We start from the raw sequence: 14954 nt of genomic DNA, 5'->3' as shown, positions 1-14954 counted from the left end.
TTCACCCAGCTACCGTCAGGCACTGAGGGACCATCTGTCGTCCGCCTGTGCACACATTACTTTTCCATCGTGTCCCAAAGTCCTTAAACATAAAGTTTCTACACTCCATTCTGTTTCACTGCAGCTTTGTAAATTCAAACTATAAGACATAAGAGAAATGACATGTGCATTTTGTGCCTCTGAAAAACACAGAGCACAGACACACCTACTGTTACTCGCACTGCATGTGAGGTGTGACTGCAGCTGAGAGGGTGGGACTTCATTCTTGTCTCCAAACCAGACTCAGACCAGTTTTCAAAGTGCTCGTTGCCATCTCGTGTGCGTGACTACAAGTAAGTAAGTGCATTTACTTTTTTTTATTGCGATAATCATGCAGTACTCTCCAAAACTAGAACTGTTTGTGATAATAGTGTGTAAGGCAGAGATGCCTTTAGCGCCTCTCAGGACTATACCTGAGATAAAACATCAGCCGGACTGTTCTGCCTGATGCTGTTTGATGAAGAGTCTCTAAGCAAACTGTTAAATCGGTCTTTATTGTCTCATTCAGCCGTCAACATGCCCGAGACTGCAGAGTCACACGCCGTCGCCCTCACCACCAACCGCAACTGTGTCATGGAGATCACCAACGTCAGCTCCGTCTACTGTCTCGTCAACCCAAAGTAAGTAACGATGTTTGATGGCAGTAAAGATGCATGACTGCCAGCTGTAACTGCATAGTACTCAGGTACTTTATGCTTTTACTTGGCTACATTTGTTGAACCAAGGTTTGATTTTTCTGGTGCAGTTATCGACAAATTGGAGTTAGAGCAGCAGAACTTTGTTTTTTCTTCGTTCTTCTGTCATGAATTGTCACACAAGCCCACAAATGAATCTGGTGACCCCTTACAGAGGCCTAACTCCCAAGCCAAGAACCACTGGACTACATAACAGTGTGTAGTTATTAGCTCCACCTCGACCAGCTCTAAGTACGTTTAGCTGCAGGTAGAATTTTAAATGCATGACTTGGAGCATGCAGTCTCATGAGTGCATCCACCCTCTTCTTCCCTCCAGGGTGCACATGGAAAGCGGCTTCGTCTTCAGCCCTCCACAGCCGACCGTGCGCACCACCAAGACCGAGGTGTGCTCCTTCACCAAGGACGACAACACGGCGTCGGGCGCCGTGGGCGTCCTGACCTATGAGCTGTTCGACATGCGCAAGCGCCACTGCAACGAGCTGATCGCCGTCATGTTCTCCGTGCCGTTCGATTATAACTTCTACAAGAACTGGCTCGGGGTGGGCATCTTCGAGCACACGCACGCCTGCGATGACAAGCTGTACGACCTCATGTACAAGGGAAAGGATTTCACCAACTTTGTGCGCCACGAGGCCGACGGCTCGGGGGTGAAGTACCAGGGAAGGGCCGTGGACGTGAGGGCCTGCATGTCCGACGAGGGGAGGGCTATTGTTAAACTGGAGGTGTATGACAGGATGGGCTGATGAGTGTCTTTGTAATGCTGCGAGAATGAAAACCTCATTGTCATTTATTGTCACGTGTCGATGCTTTGAATGAATAAAAAATCATGAGAATTAATTTTTTTTGTGTCATCTTTAATCATGAAGAAAATCATCTTAAGTAGAAATAACATGACTTCACTTTGAGTAGAATAAACGTGTTAGTGAGGAAAACACAGACCTGCAGACAGAAGGTGTGGTGCATGACGAGACAGCGAGGTATGAAGTCAGAGCTGAACAAACCAGCTTCTCACTCGACATAAAAACAACAAAACATACAAAGTGCTGCTGTGATTTTTGGCTGCACCCTGTCATCACGCCTCTGCAGACATACCTCGGCCGAAGACGGGACAAAAGATTTGAGACAGTGAGCGATAGGCAGTAGGCGTGTGCTGTGGGTGGAGACAGTTTTTTTTTGGGTGTCACACATTCCCCAACAAGAACGATCTAAAGAGTGAAGCCAGTGTTTCAAATCTAGCATTACGCGAGCAAGCAGCGCACCTGTGATCCGGACAGGTAAGCCGGTTTATCCCTGAGCTGTGTTTGTAGGGTAACTAAAATATTGTGAAGTGAATTGTGATGCATCGCCCTGTGATCTGTGAAGCACTGTGCTTGTGTTGTAACTCTCCTTGCCTCCTGCTCCGTCGCAGCCTTCACCAGCAGCAGCAGCATGAGTGAATCAGCAGAGGCTCTGGCCGCCAACCTCAAAAGCCGAAGAAACGTCACCATTGAGATCACCAATGTCACCAATAACATCTGCCTCATCGACCCCAAGTAAGTGCAAGACGACATTGCAAGGCAGAGAAAAAGATTGCATGCATGAGGTGCCAATTTCTCAAAATAAGTGAATTAATTATCGACTTTTCCTGACTTTTAAAAAAGGGTTTACCTGGAAAGTGGCAACTGCCACAGCCCGCCTCAACCCACCGTGCGCCCGCTGAAAACCGAGGTGTGCAACTTCAGCAAGTCCAGCGGCAAAGCGTGCGGCGCGGTGGGCGTCTTGACCTACGACATGTTTGAGAGGCAAAGCAACTGCGCTCGGGAGAAATTGGCGATAATGTTCTCCGTGCCCTACGACTACAACTTTTACAAGAACTGGGTGGCGTTGGGAATCTACGACAAGAGCCGAGAGTGCGATGAGAGTCTGTACAAAGAGATGTATAACAACAAAGAGCAGCAGGGCTTCGTACGGGCCGAGGCCAAAGGTTGTGGTCTCATGTTTGTGGGTAAGAACCTGGACGTCATGTGCACCATGTCTCCTCTGGGCAGGGCCATCCTGAAGGTGGAGTTGTGGGACAAGATTTTCACCCCAGGTGCACAGCAACAGCATTACTAAGCCATCAGTGTATAGTGTTATATGTTTAACCCTTTGCACACCTGTGCTGTTGTACCGTCTGTTCATGCAATAAATCATGTCTGATGTGACAAAACTGTTTCTTTGTGATCATTGCAACAACAAAACAAACACGTCTTGGCAAAGCTTCAGAAGAGTCGAGTCCAACCGGTGGAGCAAGTCAGCGTTTGTCTGCATGAGTCATCGCTGCAATTTATTAAATAATTGTTTTGATTTGATTTGATTACACATCTCCAGGAAACAGAACAGATTCAAATGTGGCTTCTGTTTTAAATATAAAATAAAAAGAATCATTGATTGATTCGGTAAGTATAAAAAAGATAAAAGACTGATTGGTTTTCGAGGTAATAAGATCTGGTGTTTTGTAGAGATCAAACTCCACCAGCTGCAGCGTGCAGTCCAACAGAGGCGCCACCTTTCTCCGACTACATGTGTTGCACACTTTCACCACCTAGTGGTTTTAAAGTATTAGATGCACGGACGACTGCAAACCTGCAGCGGAAGCATTACAAACAGCTCCTCAGACAACAAGTTGGAATGCGTGTCGGTGTCATCGAGAGCTTTAGAGGTGTCGATATATGTAAATATATAAAAGCCTGGTTGCTCAAACAAGCCATCTGTATCTATGTAACTATACAACTTATGTGTATCAATCTTCACCAAAACTGATGAAGCTCTGAAATGTTTATTTATCAATGAAACAAATATATCACTTTAAAGTTAGTTTTCTTTTTTAATGACGACGATCCTTCAATTCTAACTAAGTAGTTTTTGCATCTATCCAGAGTTGAACCATTGTTTGGAGGAAGTCTTGATGACACTTTGTACTTATCATAATTCTTTTAAATGTATTTAGTCTGAATTAAATAAGAGGAGCATTAACACTTCACCGATCTGATTATTGCTTCAGTCTGTGTGTGTTTGCTTCTGATCCGGAGCACTGCTCATAAAAAACACTGACCACCGTGTTGAACCTGTCCTTCAGATACATCTCCAGTGTTTCTAGTGGCATCGGCCTCACATCAAACCCTCTGAATTGTTTCTTCGCCGTCTTGTTGACGGGCACGATCTCCTCGGTGCTGTTGCAGTCGTTGCGGCCGATAGCAGCATACGTGGGGAAAAAGTCCTTGAGTTTTTCTGGAAGACTGTTGTTGTAGTTTGGGCAGCAGTAGGCGGACCACATGTACTCAGGCACGGCCACGCGGTGATTCTTGAGCCAGCGCTCGTCGTTCAGATAAGGGATGATCCCCGTCACTATGTAGGCCTCTCCGAGACAGTAGGCGCTCAGGGTTTTGTTGACAGTCTGCTCCAGGACTTCCCAGGGTCCATCGTTAGAGCCCGCCTTCTGGGGAACCACGTTAGTGAGGGTGAAGGTGGCAGAGCGGTCCTTGTGTGTGTGGTGGTGAAGGCTGGGGTTCAGGTGGCCACGAGAATAGGTTGAATTAATGTAGTCCAGCTCCACCGCCTGACTTTCCACCACGTTCTGGTCCAACGGGCCTGGAGGGAAGGGGATCATGTTGCCATCAGCTCCTGGGTAGGCGAGCTGTTTATTAAGGGGATGGGAGGGAAAGACGATAAACATAACATAAAGTATTTTAAAAGACTAACCAGACATCAACATGATGATGGAAATGACATTAGTTCTGCATCCTCTGGGGACCAGGAATGTTACATTTTATGGGAATTTATCCAATAGTTGTTGAGATATTTTGGTCTGGACCAAAGTGGAGGACCGACTAGTCAAGAGTCTATAGACTAATAAAATAAATCTGTTAAGTATCATTTAATATTAAAACAAAAACACAGACAAGTTCCTAAAAATATCAGGAAATCATCTGACACAAACTTCCCGTTCATTATTTTTGGATTAGTTGTTCAGTTCATCAGTTTTTCCATCCTGTGTTTGTTTACATGCATTGAATACAACATGAAATATCTATAAAACGTGTCACTCAATGATAAAAGTTTGATAATAACGGGGTCCTTTAAGAGAAAAAAGGTTGTGAACCGCTGGAATCAGGTGATTTAAATCAGCACATTCACAGAAATGAGTGAATGTTACAGTTACAGTTTGGCGTGGAAGAGCCCTGACCTCGTTCAGACCTTGTTACTATAGCAACAGATGTATGACATATTGTATCGCAGATTTGGTTTCATAGCTATCAAATCTAAAAAAAAAAAAAAACATTAGAAGACTCTTTGAACCGTGGAGAGCTGACAGACCACGAACACACAAATGAGACAGTTCTCCTTTACTGAGGCTCATTTCCTCGTTTTCTTGTTATTTCCTGAAAACACGTTGCGTAACTGGTGGTAAACTGTAACTTCAGCACATTCACTAACATCAGCACATATAAAATGAGAGAAATTTAAAAAATATATTGTGTATGTATTGTGTTACAGCAGTTAAGACTAAGTGAAATAAGTAAAACACATTTAATGAGCCAGAAAATTAAATAAATAAGATTACATCTTGTGATCTCAGTATAGACATAAAGAAGATTTCCAACCTTTCACCTTCGTTCAGTATAAATTCACATTTTTAAATCTTCCAATCAGACAACACAATATTTAAATAACCTCACCTGTGGCTCAAACTTCCAGGATGCGCTCGGTCTCTTTCCCGCTGGCACAGAGTACAAATACGCTGAAAACCATGGCGAACGGCGAGGTCGACTGTACAGCGTGGCAAAGTGGTACTGGTTGTCATAACGTTGGCAGATTGGGGTCCCCACCAGACCTTTAGGAGGCCAAGATTTGTAGAAGACGTGCAGACATGGAGCAAAATCCCCAACATCAGCCAAACACGGGCACCAACCTCCAGCGAAGGCCAGGACAACCACAGCCAGAGCAACGCGGCGTGACATTTTGGTAGCTGACAGTGAAATCTGGCTGTGAGATGCTGTGGGATGTGTCATGCCTTCACACACGGACGCTCAGTGAAACGCAGTGAATCATGAATTAGCTTTGCATGAACACATGACCTCTGAGTGAAAGCAGAAGCTCTTTCAACATCAGTTTCACGTTTCAAAGACTTCCTCTCATGTGTAGGATAGGATTTAACAACATACTGTTACTTCACAGAGAGGGAGGACTTTGTGGGAAAACTATTCTCCCCTCCTCTCACGGAAAATGCTGAAGTCCATTTGTTTTCCCCCGCACCCACCCACTCACTCCCACTTTGTTATGTAACACCATAATCGGGTTTGGAGTTTCCTGTCCGTGCAGGCGCCAGGCTTCACTTATCCCGAGGAGGCTCACGGAACATTTGTCCACTGTTCTGAGGTAACACTTCTCCTTTTTCCACAAACTCCTTCACAGCACTGGAAGCTGTTTCTTTAGGCTGTTAGATTCCTCTTTTAGGTTTCTCAAAAACAGATGTGCAGAAAGCAAACTGGACGCTTTCTGCTTTCTATAAATGGGGAGTTTTTAGCCTGTAAGCAAGCCCCTGCTGGAATGCAGAGGACGAGATTAGAGAGCAGAGAGTGTTCAGAACATTTACTTAAAGGAACCTAAAAGAATAACATGTATCATGTTTACTGTATTAAATGTCTTCAAAGGTTATTAAGTTCCTTTTGAACTTCCAGTCCAAAATATCTGAGACCGCCAAGATTTTATTATCACATGGGGTTATGACCACCGATAGTAAAAAATAATGGACAGCCACCCACAGGTTTCTGAAGAGCCAAGGATCATCGGTGGACCTGATGACGTTTAAGCCTTAAGACCAAAACTGTTTTTTGTACCAGGCTGTAAACATGTTTATTTCTGCTGTCAAGTTGGACATTTGAACATGGGGACTTATGGAGACTGACTCACTTCTGGAGCCAGCCTCAAGTGGACGTTAGAGGAACTGCAGTTTTTGGCACTTCACAGCCATTGAGGTTGCCGTGGCTGCAATGCTTTCTAAGCATTTAGAGGTTACAGCTGTCACCATCTTTACTATTTGGTCAGGACAGTGCTTGTTACTCTAATGTACAGACCAATGTCTAAATTACACCCGACATCACTGCGACACATTCAGTGTTCTAGACAATGTTTGTGATTCGACAAGACGCTCTAGACTCATATTAACCTTGTATGTTTGTTATTTTTCTCAGGCTTTATCCATGGGGAGCATCTCAGGAGTCTCGCTTCTGCTCCTAGTGGTGTGTCTGACGAGTCCCAATGTCCTGGGTGGAAAGATTCTGGTGTTCCCAATAGATGGCAGCCACTGGATCAACATGGACGTGATGATCCAGGGCCTACATGCCAGGGGCCACGAGGTCACGGTGGTCCGTACATCCACTAGCTGGTACATCAAAGAAAACGCACCACATTACCGCTCCATCACGGTCACCCTACCAGAAGCCATGAACATGGAAGATCAGGACTTCTTTGCAACCCTTCTTGCCAATATTCTGACAACACAGAGAGAGGGAGGATCTTTTATCAGCACTGCGAAGTGGTACTGGGAAATGCTCGGTGCACTGTCGGACATTCACCAACAGGCCGGACAATTGGTGGTAGAAATATTTGAGAACAAGACTCTGATGCAGAATATGCGTGACACTCAGTTTGACGTGGTTCTTATTGACCCGGGAGTGCCTGTAGGAGTTCTGGTGGCTCATGAGCTTAAACTGCCAACTGTTTTTAACGTGAGATGGATCACCAGTGGAGAAGGGCATGCTGTGGTAGCTCCATCTCCAATATCCTATGTTCCAGTTGCAGGACATGTTGTGTCAGATAAGATGACCTTTGGACAAAGGGTTCACAACACAATTAAATATGTCTTCAACACGTGCTTTCACAAGTTTATAGTACGCCCTCACTATGACAGACTGGTAGACAGGTACTTTGGTCCAGATGTGAACTTCTATCACCTTCTACAAGGAGCAGACATCTGGCTCATAAGGGTGGACTTTGTCTTTGAATTCCCCAGGCCCACCATGCCAAACATCGCCTACATTGGAGGTTTTCAGTGTAAGCCTTCGAAGCCTTTATCATCAGAGCTGGAGGAGTTTGTTGAAAGTTCAGGAGAGCATGGATTCATCTTGATGTCTCTTGGTACACTGGTCAAAAGCCTACCTGTAGAAATCACTTCTGAAATCGCTGCCGCCTTTGCCCAAATTCCACAAAAGGTCATATGGAGGCATGCCGGTGAGCGACCAAACAATTTGGGCAACAACACCCTACTGTTAAATTGGTTGCCCCAGAATGACCTTCTGGGACACCCAAAGATTAAAGCCTTTGTGGCCCACGGTGGCACTAACGGCATCTATGAGTCCATCTACCACGGAGTGCCAATAGTAGGCATGCCCCTTATGTTTGACCAAGCTGAGAACGTTCTGAGGTTGGAGATCCGAGGTGTCGCTAAGGTGGTCGATGTTACCAAAAAAGTCACTCGCCAGAACTTCGGGAAGCAATACAAAAAGTACTCACATCCCTCATACAGAAATAACATGAAGCGTCTGTCTGCTCTCCATCGGGATAAACCAATGCATCCTCTGGACACGGCCCTTTACTGGATTGATTTGTTGTTATTAGGCACAAAGGAGCTGCACATTTACGCACTGAGTCTTATAAGATGCCATGGTATGCTATCATTCTGTGGAGTTTATATGCTGTTGTTTAGCAGTGCTGTTGATGCTTATTATTATTGTGGCGGGATTAATGCGATTCCTTTGCTTTAGACGTGCAGGAGGAGAAAACCCAAGCAAGAGTAGACTCCTCACATCAGATTAACTGAATGACTCAACAACTACTGAATAGATTTCCATGAAATAATTAAAATATCTTGACAACTTATTTGAAGCTCAGGAGCAGGACCACAGCTTCAACCTGCACTCTGACATTCACCATTCTCTGCCTTCTGCCCTTCTTCAACTCACTTGGTCATGCCCGCAACCCATCTGATTTTCAGACGCTTAACTCTTAGCTGTCTCTTTTTCAAACAGATGTTAATAAGCAATCTAGCATAATTTCATTGACCATTATGAGGCTACAAAAAATAATTTAAACGGTATCTTGTTGATGGTGTGCTAGTGAAAGAGTTATCAATGGAGCAAGAGGATAATTCCTAAAAAATTCTGGTAATCCTCTGATTTATCATCCAGCACATCACAAGGTTGATGTTTCACTTCCCCAGTAAAATATCTCAGATAATTATAGATATATTACATGATGATTCCCAAATGAATTATGACAATCTTATGACTTTAATCAGCACCACCATGGAGCTACTTTTGTCCATTACTTGATTTATAACCATTATATGTAAAACAATGACATAAATGACTAAATTAAGATGGTGGCCATTTAAAACCAACACTCTGTTTAACTTGACCATGTTTGCATTATCTTTGTGAGCATGTAAGCGCGATTTAAGTGGACAACTGGCATATATATATGTTTTAAAAACGATTTGTTAGTGTATGCAGATCTGAAATCAGCAAGACAAACACATTTAACTGCTTGTTTTTACGTTTAGGTGAGGGTTAACATTACAAATTGAATGCTGAAGTCTGTTGTACAGTTGTACCCAAATTAAAGTTTATATGAATAAGAAGTAAGAAAAAAAACAATTGTCTGGAAGATAACTGTCTGTATTATTTATTTAGTGGCTATAGAGCTTAGTACCATTTTTTTGTACCAGGCTGTAAACATGTTTGTTTTCTGCTGTGAAGTTGGACATTTTAACATAGGGACTTACGAGACTGGACTCACTTTCTGGTGAGTGGACGATTGAGGAACGATAGGATAGGCCTAAAATCTAAAAAAGATAAAATTTTGAAACTAAAGGTTCTTCCTTAATTTGAATAGTTTACATTGAGACATTTCCCCCATTGCTATTAGAAAAAATAAATAGAAATGAAGTCAACATTTCTTCAAACTGCTTTTTTTTGTAACACTGATGAAGAAAATGGGTCCACTTCTTTACATGTGCTGGTACTGCCCCCTTCTGGAAGGAGAGCTCCCACTTATTTTTGGCTCTTGTAACTGTAAGGTCACTGTGTTGCTGTGGTTTTCTCCGAGTGCTTCGGTTTCTCCACTAAAAAAAAACCCCATCAAACCTCCATCTAACCCTAACCCTAACCCTAACCCATCAAAATAACGTGACATCATGATGTTGCTGTGGTTTTCTCCGAGTGCTTCGGTTTTCCCACTAAAAAAACCCATCAAAGTAACATCAAAATAACCAACCTGGACATGACTCACAACAACAGGCCCCAAAGATCTGCAGACTCTTTAGTGTTCACTGTGCCTTCCCAGCGATGAGGTCAGGGTTCAGTTCTGGACCTTGTCCTCTTTGCTGTGAAGAGTTTACAGCGTTCACGGTGTTGCTTTGGTTTCCTCCGAGTGCTTCGGTTTCTCCACTTTTGAATTATACATTCAAAAGAAAAAAAAGGGGCAACACCAAAACAAGTTGAGCACACTGTACTACCTGCCTCACGTAGTGAGTGAGTGTTCAACCAGCATATGATGCAGTTCTACGGGTCCCATAGGTCTGCACAGGTTAGGTTATAAATCTAAAAAAATAACAAAAAAGAAAAAAATACATTTTTTAATAAAATCTTTTTTCGTAGTATTTGCAGCACAGAAGTAGGTGACTCCAATAGGGCAGTAACCACAGATGGTATGAAAGAGACAGAGGTGATCTCTGATCTCTCGCTCAGTTGGTAGAGCATCGCCCCATGTACGAAGGCTCAGTCCTTGCCGCAGCAGCCCAGGGTTTGAATCCGACCCGCGGCCCTTTGCTGCATGTCATTCCCCGTCTCTCTCTCTCCCCACATTCCTGTCACTCTTCAGCTGTCTCTAGGATAAACACCATCATATGTTTTAGACAGTGTGGCCTTAGTTAAATGACAGCATGAAGAACCTTTGTAGCAACCCGTGTCGAGCAGGTATGGAGGAAGAATGGACCAGCCCGCAGACATTCATCCCAAACATCATCTGCAAGTTCACATTGGAAATCATCTCCCATAGTGTCCTAAACAGTAACGAAGTGAGGCTGGGTTTCCACTTTTTTAAAGATTAAACATAAAGTAAAGTGATTAATCAACAGTGAAAATAAAGTTTTGCTGCAGCGCTGCAAAATGAAATTTCAAAAACTAAACAGTGAACAATGAAATGACAGCATAATTGGGGGCCGCCAATTTTTTGTGCATAATAATGACAAGTTTTCACCAAAATAATTTGTGAAAATATAACAAAATTATGATGATGAGTGATGCAATAAAAGTAAATTTTGACATTTTGAAAAAACTATATATTATTTATAAATTATTCCATTATGCCTGAATGTTTTATCAATCATAAACACATATAGGCTCATAACCCAGCATATAAATAGGTTAATAAGGTGAAATAAAAGGTGAATAAAAAATTAAATAAAAAGTTATTAGAAGCCAGGCTTAAAAATGTGACACACTCTCTGTTCTGTTTGTCTCTCGCCCAAGGGGTCCTTGGGCTGAAAAGGGTTGATTGGGTGTAATTAATTCAATTTGTAAGTAATTATTTATTTTATTATTTATTATTATTATTATTATTTTGTTAGTGTACACAGATCTGAAATTTTACAAGAAAAACACACTTGACTGTCTTGTTTTATGTTTTTATGAGGGTTAACATTCCAAATTTAATGCTGCAACATGTTTTTTGTAATTAAATGCAGTCAGTTGTACCCAAATTCAAATTTATATGAATGAAAAAGTAAGAAACAAAAACAAATTGTCTGAAAGATAACTGTCTTTATTTGCAGCTAGAGAGCAAAAGAAATGGACTGAATCAAAGATATACATACATAAAGAAAATTACAAATTCAAATTAGTGTATTATTGTTATATTCACAAAATGAAATAAACAGAATTGTTTGTGGATGATCACAGATCCATCTTTATTGTATCTTACAGGAGCCATCCATCCAGGACTTTAGTGCGTTTTTACTGGTCTCTGTGTCCACAATCTTCTCCCAGAGGGTCGCCGAGCTTCGAGTCATCAGGCTCCATCCAGATCTTCTCAGCCGGTACCTGGAGGAAGATTGGTGCCTGCTGCCTCCTGCCTCTCTTTCATCACTGTGCTGCTCAGGTTCTGGTTTTGCTCTTGAAGGTCTGTTTTCTGTGCATTCAGATTTTTAATTTCTCTTTGAAGCCCGTCGTTGATCTCCAGAAGCTCTGCATTCTTTCCTTTCACTTCAAACAGCTCATCGTTCAGGAAGCTGTTTATCTCGGAGAGCCGTCGCTCCTCATCCTCTCGCCAAGCATTCGAGTCGACCAGATATTTGATCGTTTGCGACATGTTCCGCTTCTCTTCCTCCTGCTTGGATGTGTGCCGGACCAAACGCTCATGTTCTTGTGTGAGCTTTAAGTTTGTAGAAGTCAGATTCACAATTTGCTTCATCAACTCGCTGCTTTCAAAACTCAAAGCGAGATTGACAGACATGAGTTTGGCTGAAGTGCTGTTAAGAACTTTGGTCTGTTTGTCCAGCCAGGCGCCGCGCTCCTTCAAGACTTCATTGTCCCCTCGCAGGTCGCTGTTTGCTTCAGTAAGAGTGAGATAGCTGTTACTGATGTTCTGGAAGTCGAAGAAGAGGCTTTTACATTCTGGTCTGCCGTGTGACTCATTGTGATCTGAAGGTTACAAACAAAGAATCGTTACTTTTGTTCACACAGCATGTCTTCAGAACGATACTTTCTTTCAGTCTAATCTCGAAACTCACACAAGACAGAAAGAGCTACGCAGGACACAAGCAGCAGCAAGCAGAGTGTTGACAGACCGACCACTGGACCGAAGTGCTGACAGCTCGTGTTTTTCGTGGTATGGATGCAGTCTGAAGCTAAAACAAACAAACGGTAGTAGTGTTAGTAGTAATTTATGTAACAGGGGTAAGGTTTATTTTATGATTGTGCTGTTGGCTGGGGAAACCACGTACAGTATTGCTTACATGACAGACCAATGCACCATAAAATGAGCTCAGATCACAGCAGATCCATTAAGCAGAGCGTGTAGCAAGCCCAGGACGTCGACTCAAAGAGGCATCACATACTTTGTACCACCCGTCATCCTGTTGCTAAACAAACTCTGATCATGAACACTGTGTTTATGTCTGGCTTTATCAGTTTTGTCTGTAATTGGGCTTTTAAATTTATATTTTCTTAAAAAATCCATCTGCAGTCAAATCTTTACTTGTTTCCGATATAAATCAACTTATTTTTGTAAAATCAAGTGGAGTTTTCCCTGATTTTTGTGCAGCAACGTGCCAGATTCTCTCTTCATTCAAGATATTGTTACAGAACATGAAGATAGATAGATAGATAGATAGATAGATAGATAGATAGATAGATAGATAGATAGATAGATAGATAGATAGATAGATAGATAGACGTTATTTATCCCAAGCTGGGAAATTACAGTGAAATACAGTTTTAGGGATTTAATTAGAATAAATAACTTACAATACTGTTAGTTCAACACTTAAACATTCAATAAATGGTTTATAACACAATATTAATTAACTGTAATTGTCAGAAATTCTAACTGTGTTGTTGTTCAGAGGTCCTTACATATTGTACTTACATATTTCCTGTTCCTGATTGTCTGAAGTCACTAAGATTGAGTCCGAGGTTGGATTATTGAGCTGGTGACCGTCCATTCTGCTCTTACAGTGTCAGAGCAAACAAAGAAAACTGCGTCTCGAATCCTCCTTTTTAAAAACCCTCCTGATGTCTGCAGAGTAAAAACAACAAAAGGATGCATTATGTTAAAGCGTCTGAAGTCGTGACACACGAGAAAACATAAATGGTGTACTTGTTTTAAATAAGCCCACAAATCAGACAAAGTGTGTTTTGTGTGTCTAGACATCGAACACACTCACACACACACACATACATTAAAAAAAACATCTCTTCATGGTTCAACACCTCCAACAAAGTGTGTCTGTGGTTTTCCTGTTATGTATCATCAAAGATGCTCTCTGTTGTCTGTCTTATGCAATAAAAAAGTTACATTCTAAACTTATATATAAGATGTTATGGTTGGTTACAAACACGGTGGGCTGAGCAGGGGATGAGAACACGATGACGATGTAAGACTGGATATAATTTAAGTTTCTTATAGCTGGCTATGTGCAGGCTGCACGAACTCAAGTGTTCATGTCAATTAATTAATTATTTCCTTAAAGAAATAGACATGTACATTTAATTTGAACCAGCAGGTGGCAATGTAGTTTGTTTGTTAAGGTGGACTCGCCACATGCTTTATGTGAGGGGAGAGAGAGAGAGAGAGAGAGAGAGAGAAGAAAAAACATATTTCTGCTTCATAAAATCATTGTGAATTTCCTCTAATCTTGTGAACAAGAAGAGAATTATTATTAATGCGACCAGCAGGACGTCCCGTAACGACAAAAACTGCAAGATAAGCGAGAATTCCTTTCCCACGTGAGAATCTGCAGGGATCTACTCTAAACAAACGTGTTGCCACTGATATGTGTGAGGGAGGAGATGCAGAGCATTGTTTTAACAGCCTCTGTATCCTGTCTGGAACGAGACAACGTCAAAGATATTACGTGCATTTTTTTTTGTGTGTGTGGTTTGTAACAGCTGCATGCAGCTTTGCATGCATTTAGTTTAGTTTATTAATATGCACAAATAAAAAAAAGTAGTATCAGCCTCAGCGTCACACTGAAATCAACATGTTATGATGAGACCCTTTGCCTCCTTTCTTCCCAGTGTTGTCTCTTTTATTGTTTAACTCATTGACAGTGTAAAGAATGTTGGCAGTCCTGCCTCCTCGGCCTTCTAAAAATCGGCAGACATGGATCATTGTTGGACCTGAGGCAGGCCAAATGATGATTGCTCAAATAAGACATCTGTAATGACACCCACCTGTCAATCAAAGCGTCCACACTCTTAATCCTGCATAACTTTAAGCCTTAATATAATGTGAACAGGTGAGTTGTATATAAATTCACCCTCAGTACAGTTGTCATGAACGGGGAAATTAGCTACAGAGACCAAAACTGTTTTTTGTACCAGGCTGTAAACATGTTTATTTCTGCTGTGAAACATGGGGACTTATGGAGACTGACTCACTTCTGGAGCCAGCCTCAAGTGGACGTTAGAGGAACTGCAG

At 42.2% G+C, this 14954-nt stretch overlaps 4 protein-coding genes and 1 pseudogene across 8 annotated transcripts; 3 read left to right on the top strand and 2 right to left on the bottom strand.

Moving 5' to 3' along the window:
- The first annotated feature begins 202 nt into the window (after positions 1-202).
- Positions 203-1565, top strand: LOC104929207 (DELTA-sagatoxin-Srs1a). 2 transcript variants are annotated; one of them, XM_019277798.2, is made up of 3 exons: positions 203-336; positions 548-659; positions 1051-1565. In XM_019277798.2, the coding sequence occupies exons 2-3, from the start codon at positions 556-558 to the stop codon at positions 1475-1477; spliced, it is 531 nt and encodes a 176-aa protein (XP_019133343.1). In that variant the 5' UTR covers positions 203-336; positions 548-555; the 3' UTR covers positions 1478-1565. The 2 variants fall into 2 exon arrangements, with proteins under 2 accessions (XP_019133343.1, XP_010741969.1); XM_010743667.3 differs by having other exon boundaries at positions 228-332.
- A 4-nt stretch (positions 1566-1569) lies between these two features.
- LOC104929209 (DELTA-stichotoxin-Hmg2b) lies at positions 1570-2925 on the top strand. Of its 2 annotated transcripts, none has more exons than XM_010743668.3 (3): positions 1570-2008; positions 2143-2266; positions 2375-2925. In XM_010743668.3, exons 2-3 carry the CDS (start codon positions 2163-2165, stop codon positions 2826-2828), a joined length of 558 nt encoding a protein of 185 aa, XP_010741970.3. In that variant the 5' UTR covers positions 1570-2008; positions 2143-2162; the 3' UTR covers positions 2829-2925. The 2 variants fall into 2 exon arrangements, with proteins under 2 accessions (XP_010741970.3, XP_027145326.1); XM_027289525.1 differs by having other exon boundaries at positions 1570-2055; positions 2089-2266.
- Positions 2926-3562: 637 nt separating this feature from the next.
- On the bottom strand, positions 3563-5871 carry LOC104929210 (endonuclease domain-containing 1 protein). 2 transcript variants are annotated; one of them, XM_019277796.2, is made up of 3 exons: positions 5432-5871; positions 3741-4389; positions 3563-3703 (listed from the first exon to the last, which is right to left on the bottom strand). In XM_019277796.2, the coding sequence occupies exons 1-2, from the start codon at positions 5762-5764 to the stop codon at positions 3745-3747; spliced, it is 978 nt and encodes a 325-aa protein (XP_019133341.2). In that variant the 5' UTR covers positions 5765-5871; the 3' UTR covers positions 3563-3703; positions 3741-3744. The 2 variants fall into 2 exon arrangements, with proteins under 2 accessions (XP_019133341.2, XP_010741971.2); XM_010743669.3 differs by having other exon boundaries at positions 3563-4389.
- A 103-nt stretch (positions 5872-5974) lies between these two features.
- LOC113747885 (UDP-glucuronosyltransferase 1-5 pseudogene) lies at positions 5975-8551 on the top strand (annotated as a pseudogene).
- A 3014-nt stretch (positions 8552-11565) lies between these two features.
- Positions 11566-13760, bottom strand: LOC113747886 (uncharacterized). 2 transcript variants are annotated; one of them, XM_027289533.1, is made up of 3 exons: positions 13401-13758; positions 12544-12660; positions 11566-12454 (listed from the first exon to the last, which is right to left on the bottom strand). In XM_027289533.1, the coding sequence occupies exons 1-3, from the start codon at positions 13474-13476 to the stop codon at positions 11844-11846; spliced, it is 804 nt and encodes a 267-aa protein (XP_027145334.1). In that variant the 5' UTR covers positions 13477-13758; the 3' UTR covers positions 11566-11843. The 2 variants fall into 2 exon arrangements, with proteins under 2 accessions (XP_027145334.1, XP_027145335.1); XM_027289534.1 differs by lacking the exon at positions 12544-12660 and having other exon boundaries at positions 13401-13760.
- Between the last annotated feature and the right edge of the window lie 1194 nt (positions 13761-14954).

The sequence above is a fragment of the Larimichthys crocea genome, chromosome XVI, assembly GCF_000972845.2.
Source record: "Larimichthys crocea isolate SSNF chromosome XVI, L_crocea_2.0, whole genome shotgun sequence".
Lineage (NCBI taxonomy): Eukaryota > Metazoa > Chordata > Actinopteri > Sciaenidae > Larimichthys > Larimichthys crocea.
The sequence above is the reverse complement of the archived record's forward strand: the minus strand, read 5'-3'. Positions and strand labels throughout refer to the sequence as shown.

Bases quoted from the DNA above. Each gene is read 5' to 3' on its own strand.
- LOC104929207 (XM_019277798.2), top strand. From the start codon at position 556: ATGCCCGAGACTGCAGAGTCACACGCCGTCGCCCTCACCACCAACCGC. The intron at 660-1,050 runs GTAAGTAACGAT...TCTTCCCTCCAG, and splicing joins TACTGTCTCGTCAACCCAAA to GGTGCACATGGAAAGCGGCT.
- LOC104929209 (XM_010743668.3), top strand. From the start codon at position 2,163: ATGAGTGAATCAGCAGAGGCTCTGGCCGCCAACCTCAAAAGCCGAAGA. The intron at 2,267-2,374 runs GTAAGTGCAAGA...CTTTTAAAAAAG, and splicing joins ATCTGCCTCATCGACCCCAA to GGTTTACCTGGAAAGTGGCA.
- LOC104929210 (XM_010743669.3), bottom strand. From the start codon at position 5,764: ATGACACATCCCACAGCATCTCACAGCCAGATTTCACTGTCAGCTACC. The intron at 4,390-5,431 runs GTGAGGTTATTT...CTTAATAAACAG, and splicing joins CCTGGAAGTTTGAGCCACAG to CTCGCCTACCCAGGAGCTGA.
- LOC113747886 (XM_027289533.1), bottom strand. From the start codon at position 13,476: ATGGACGGTCACCAGCTCAATAATCCAACCTCGGACTCAATCTTAGTG. The intron at 12,661-13,400 runs GTAAGTACAATA...TGTTTGTTTTAG, and splicing joins CAATCAGGAACAGGAAATAT to CTTCAGACTGCATCCATACC. The intron at 12,455-12,543 runs GTGAGTTTCGAG...TGTAACCTTCAG, and splicing joins CGTAGCTCTTTCTGTCTTGT to ATCACAATGAGTCACACGGC.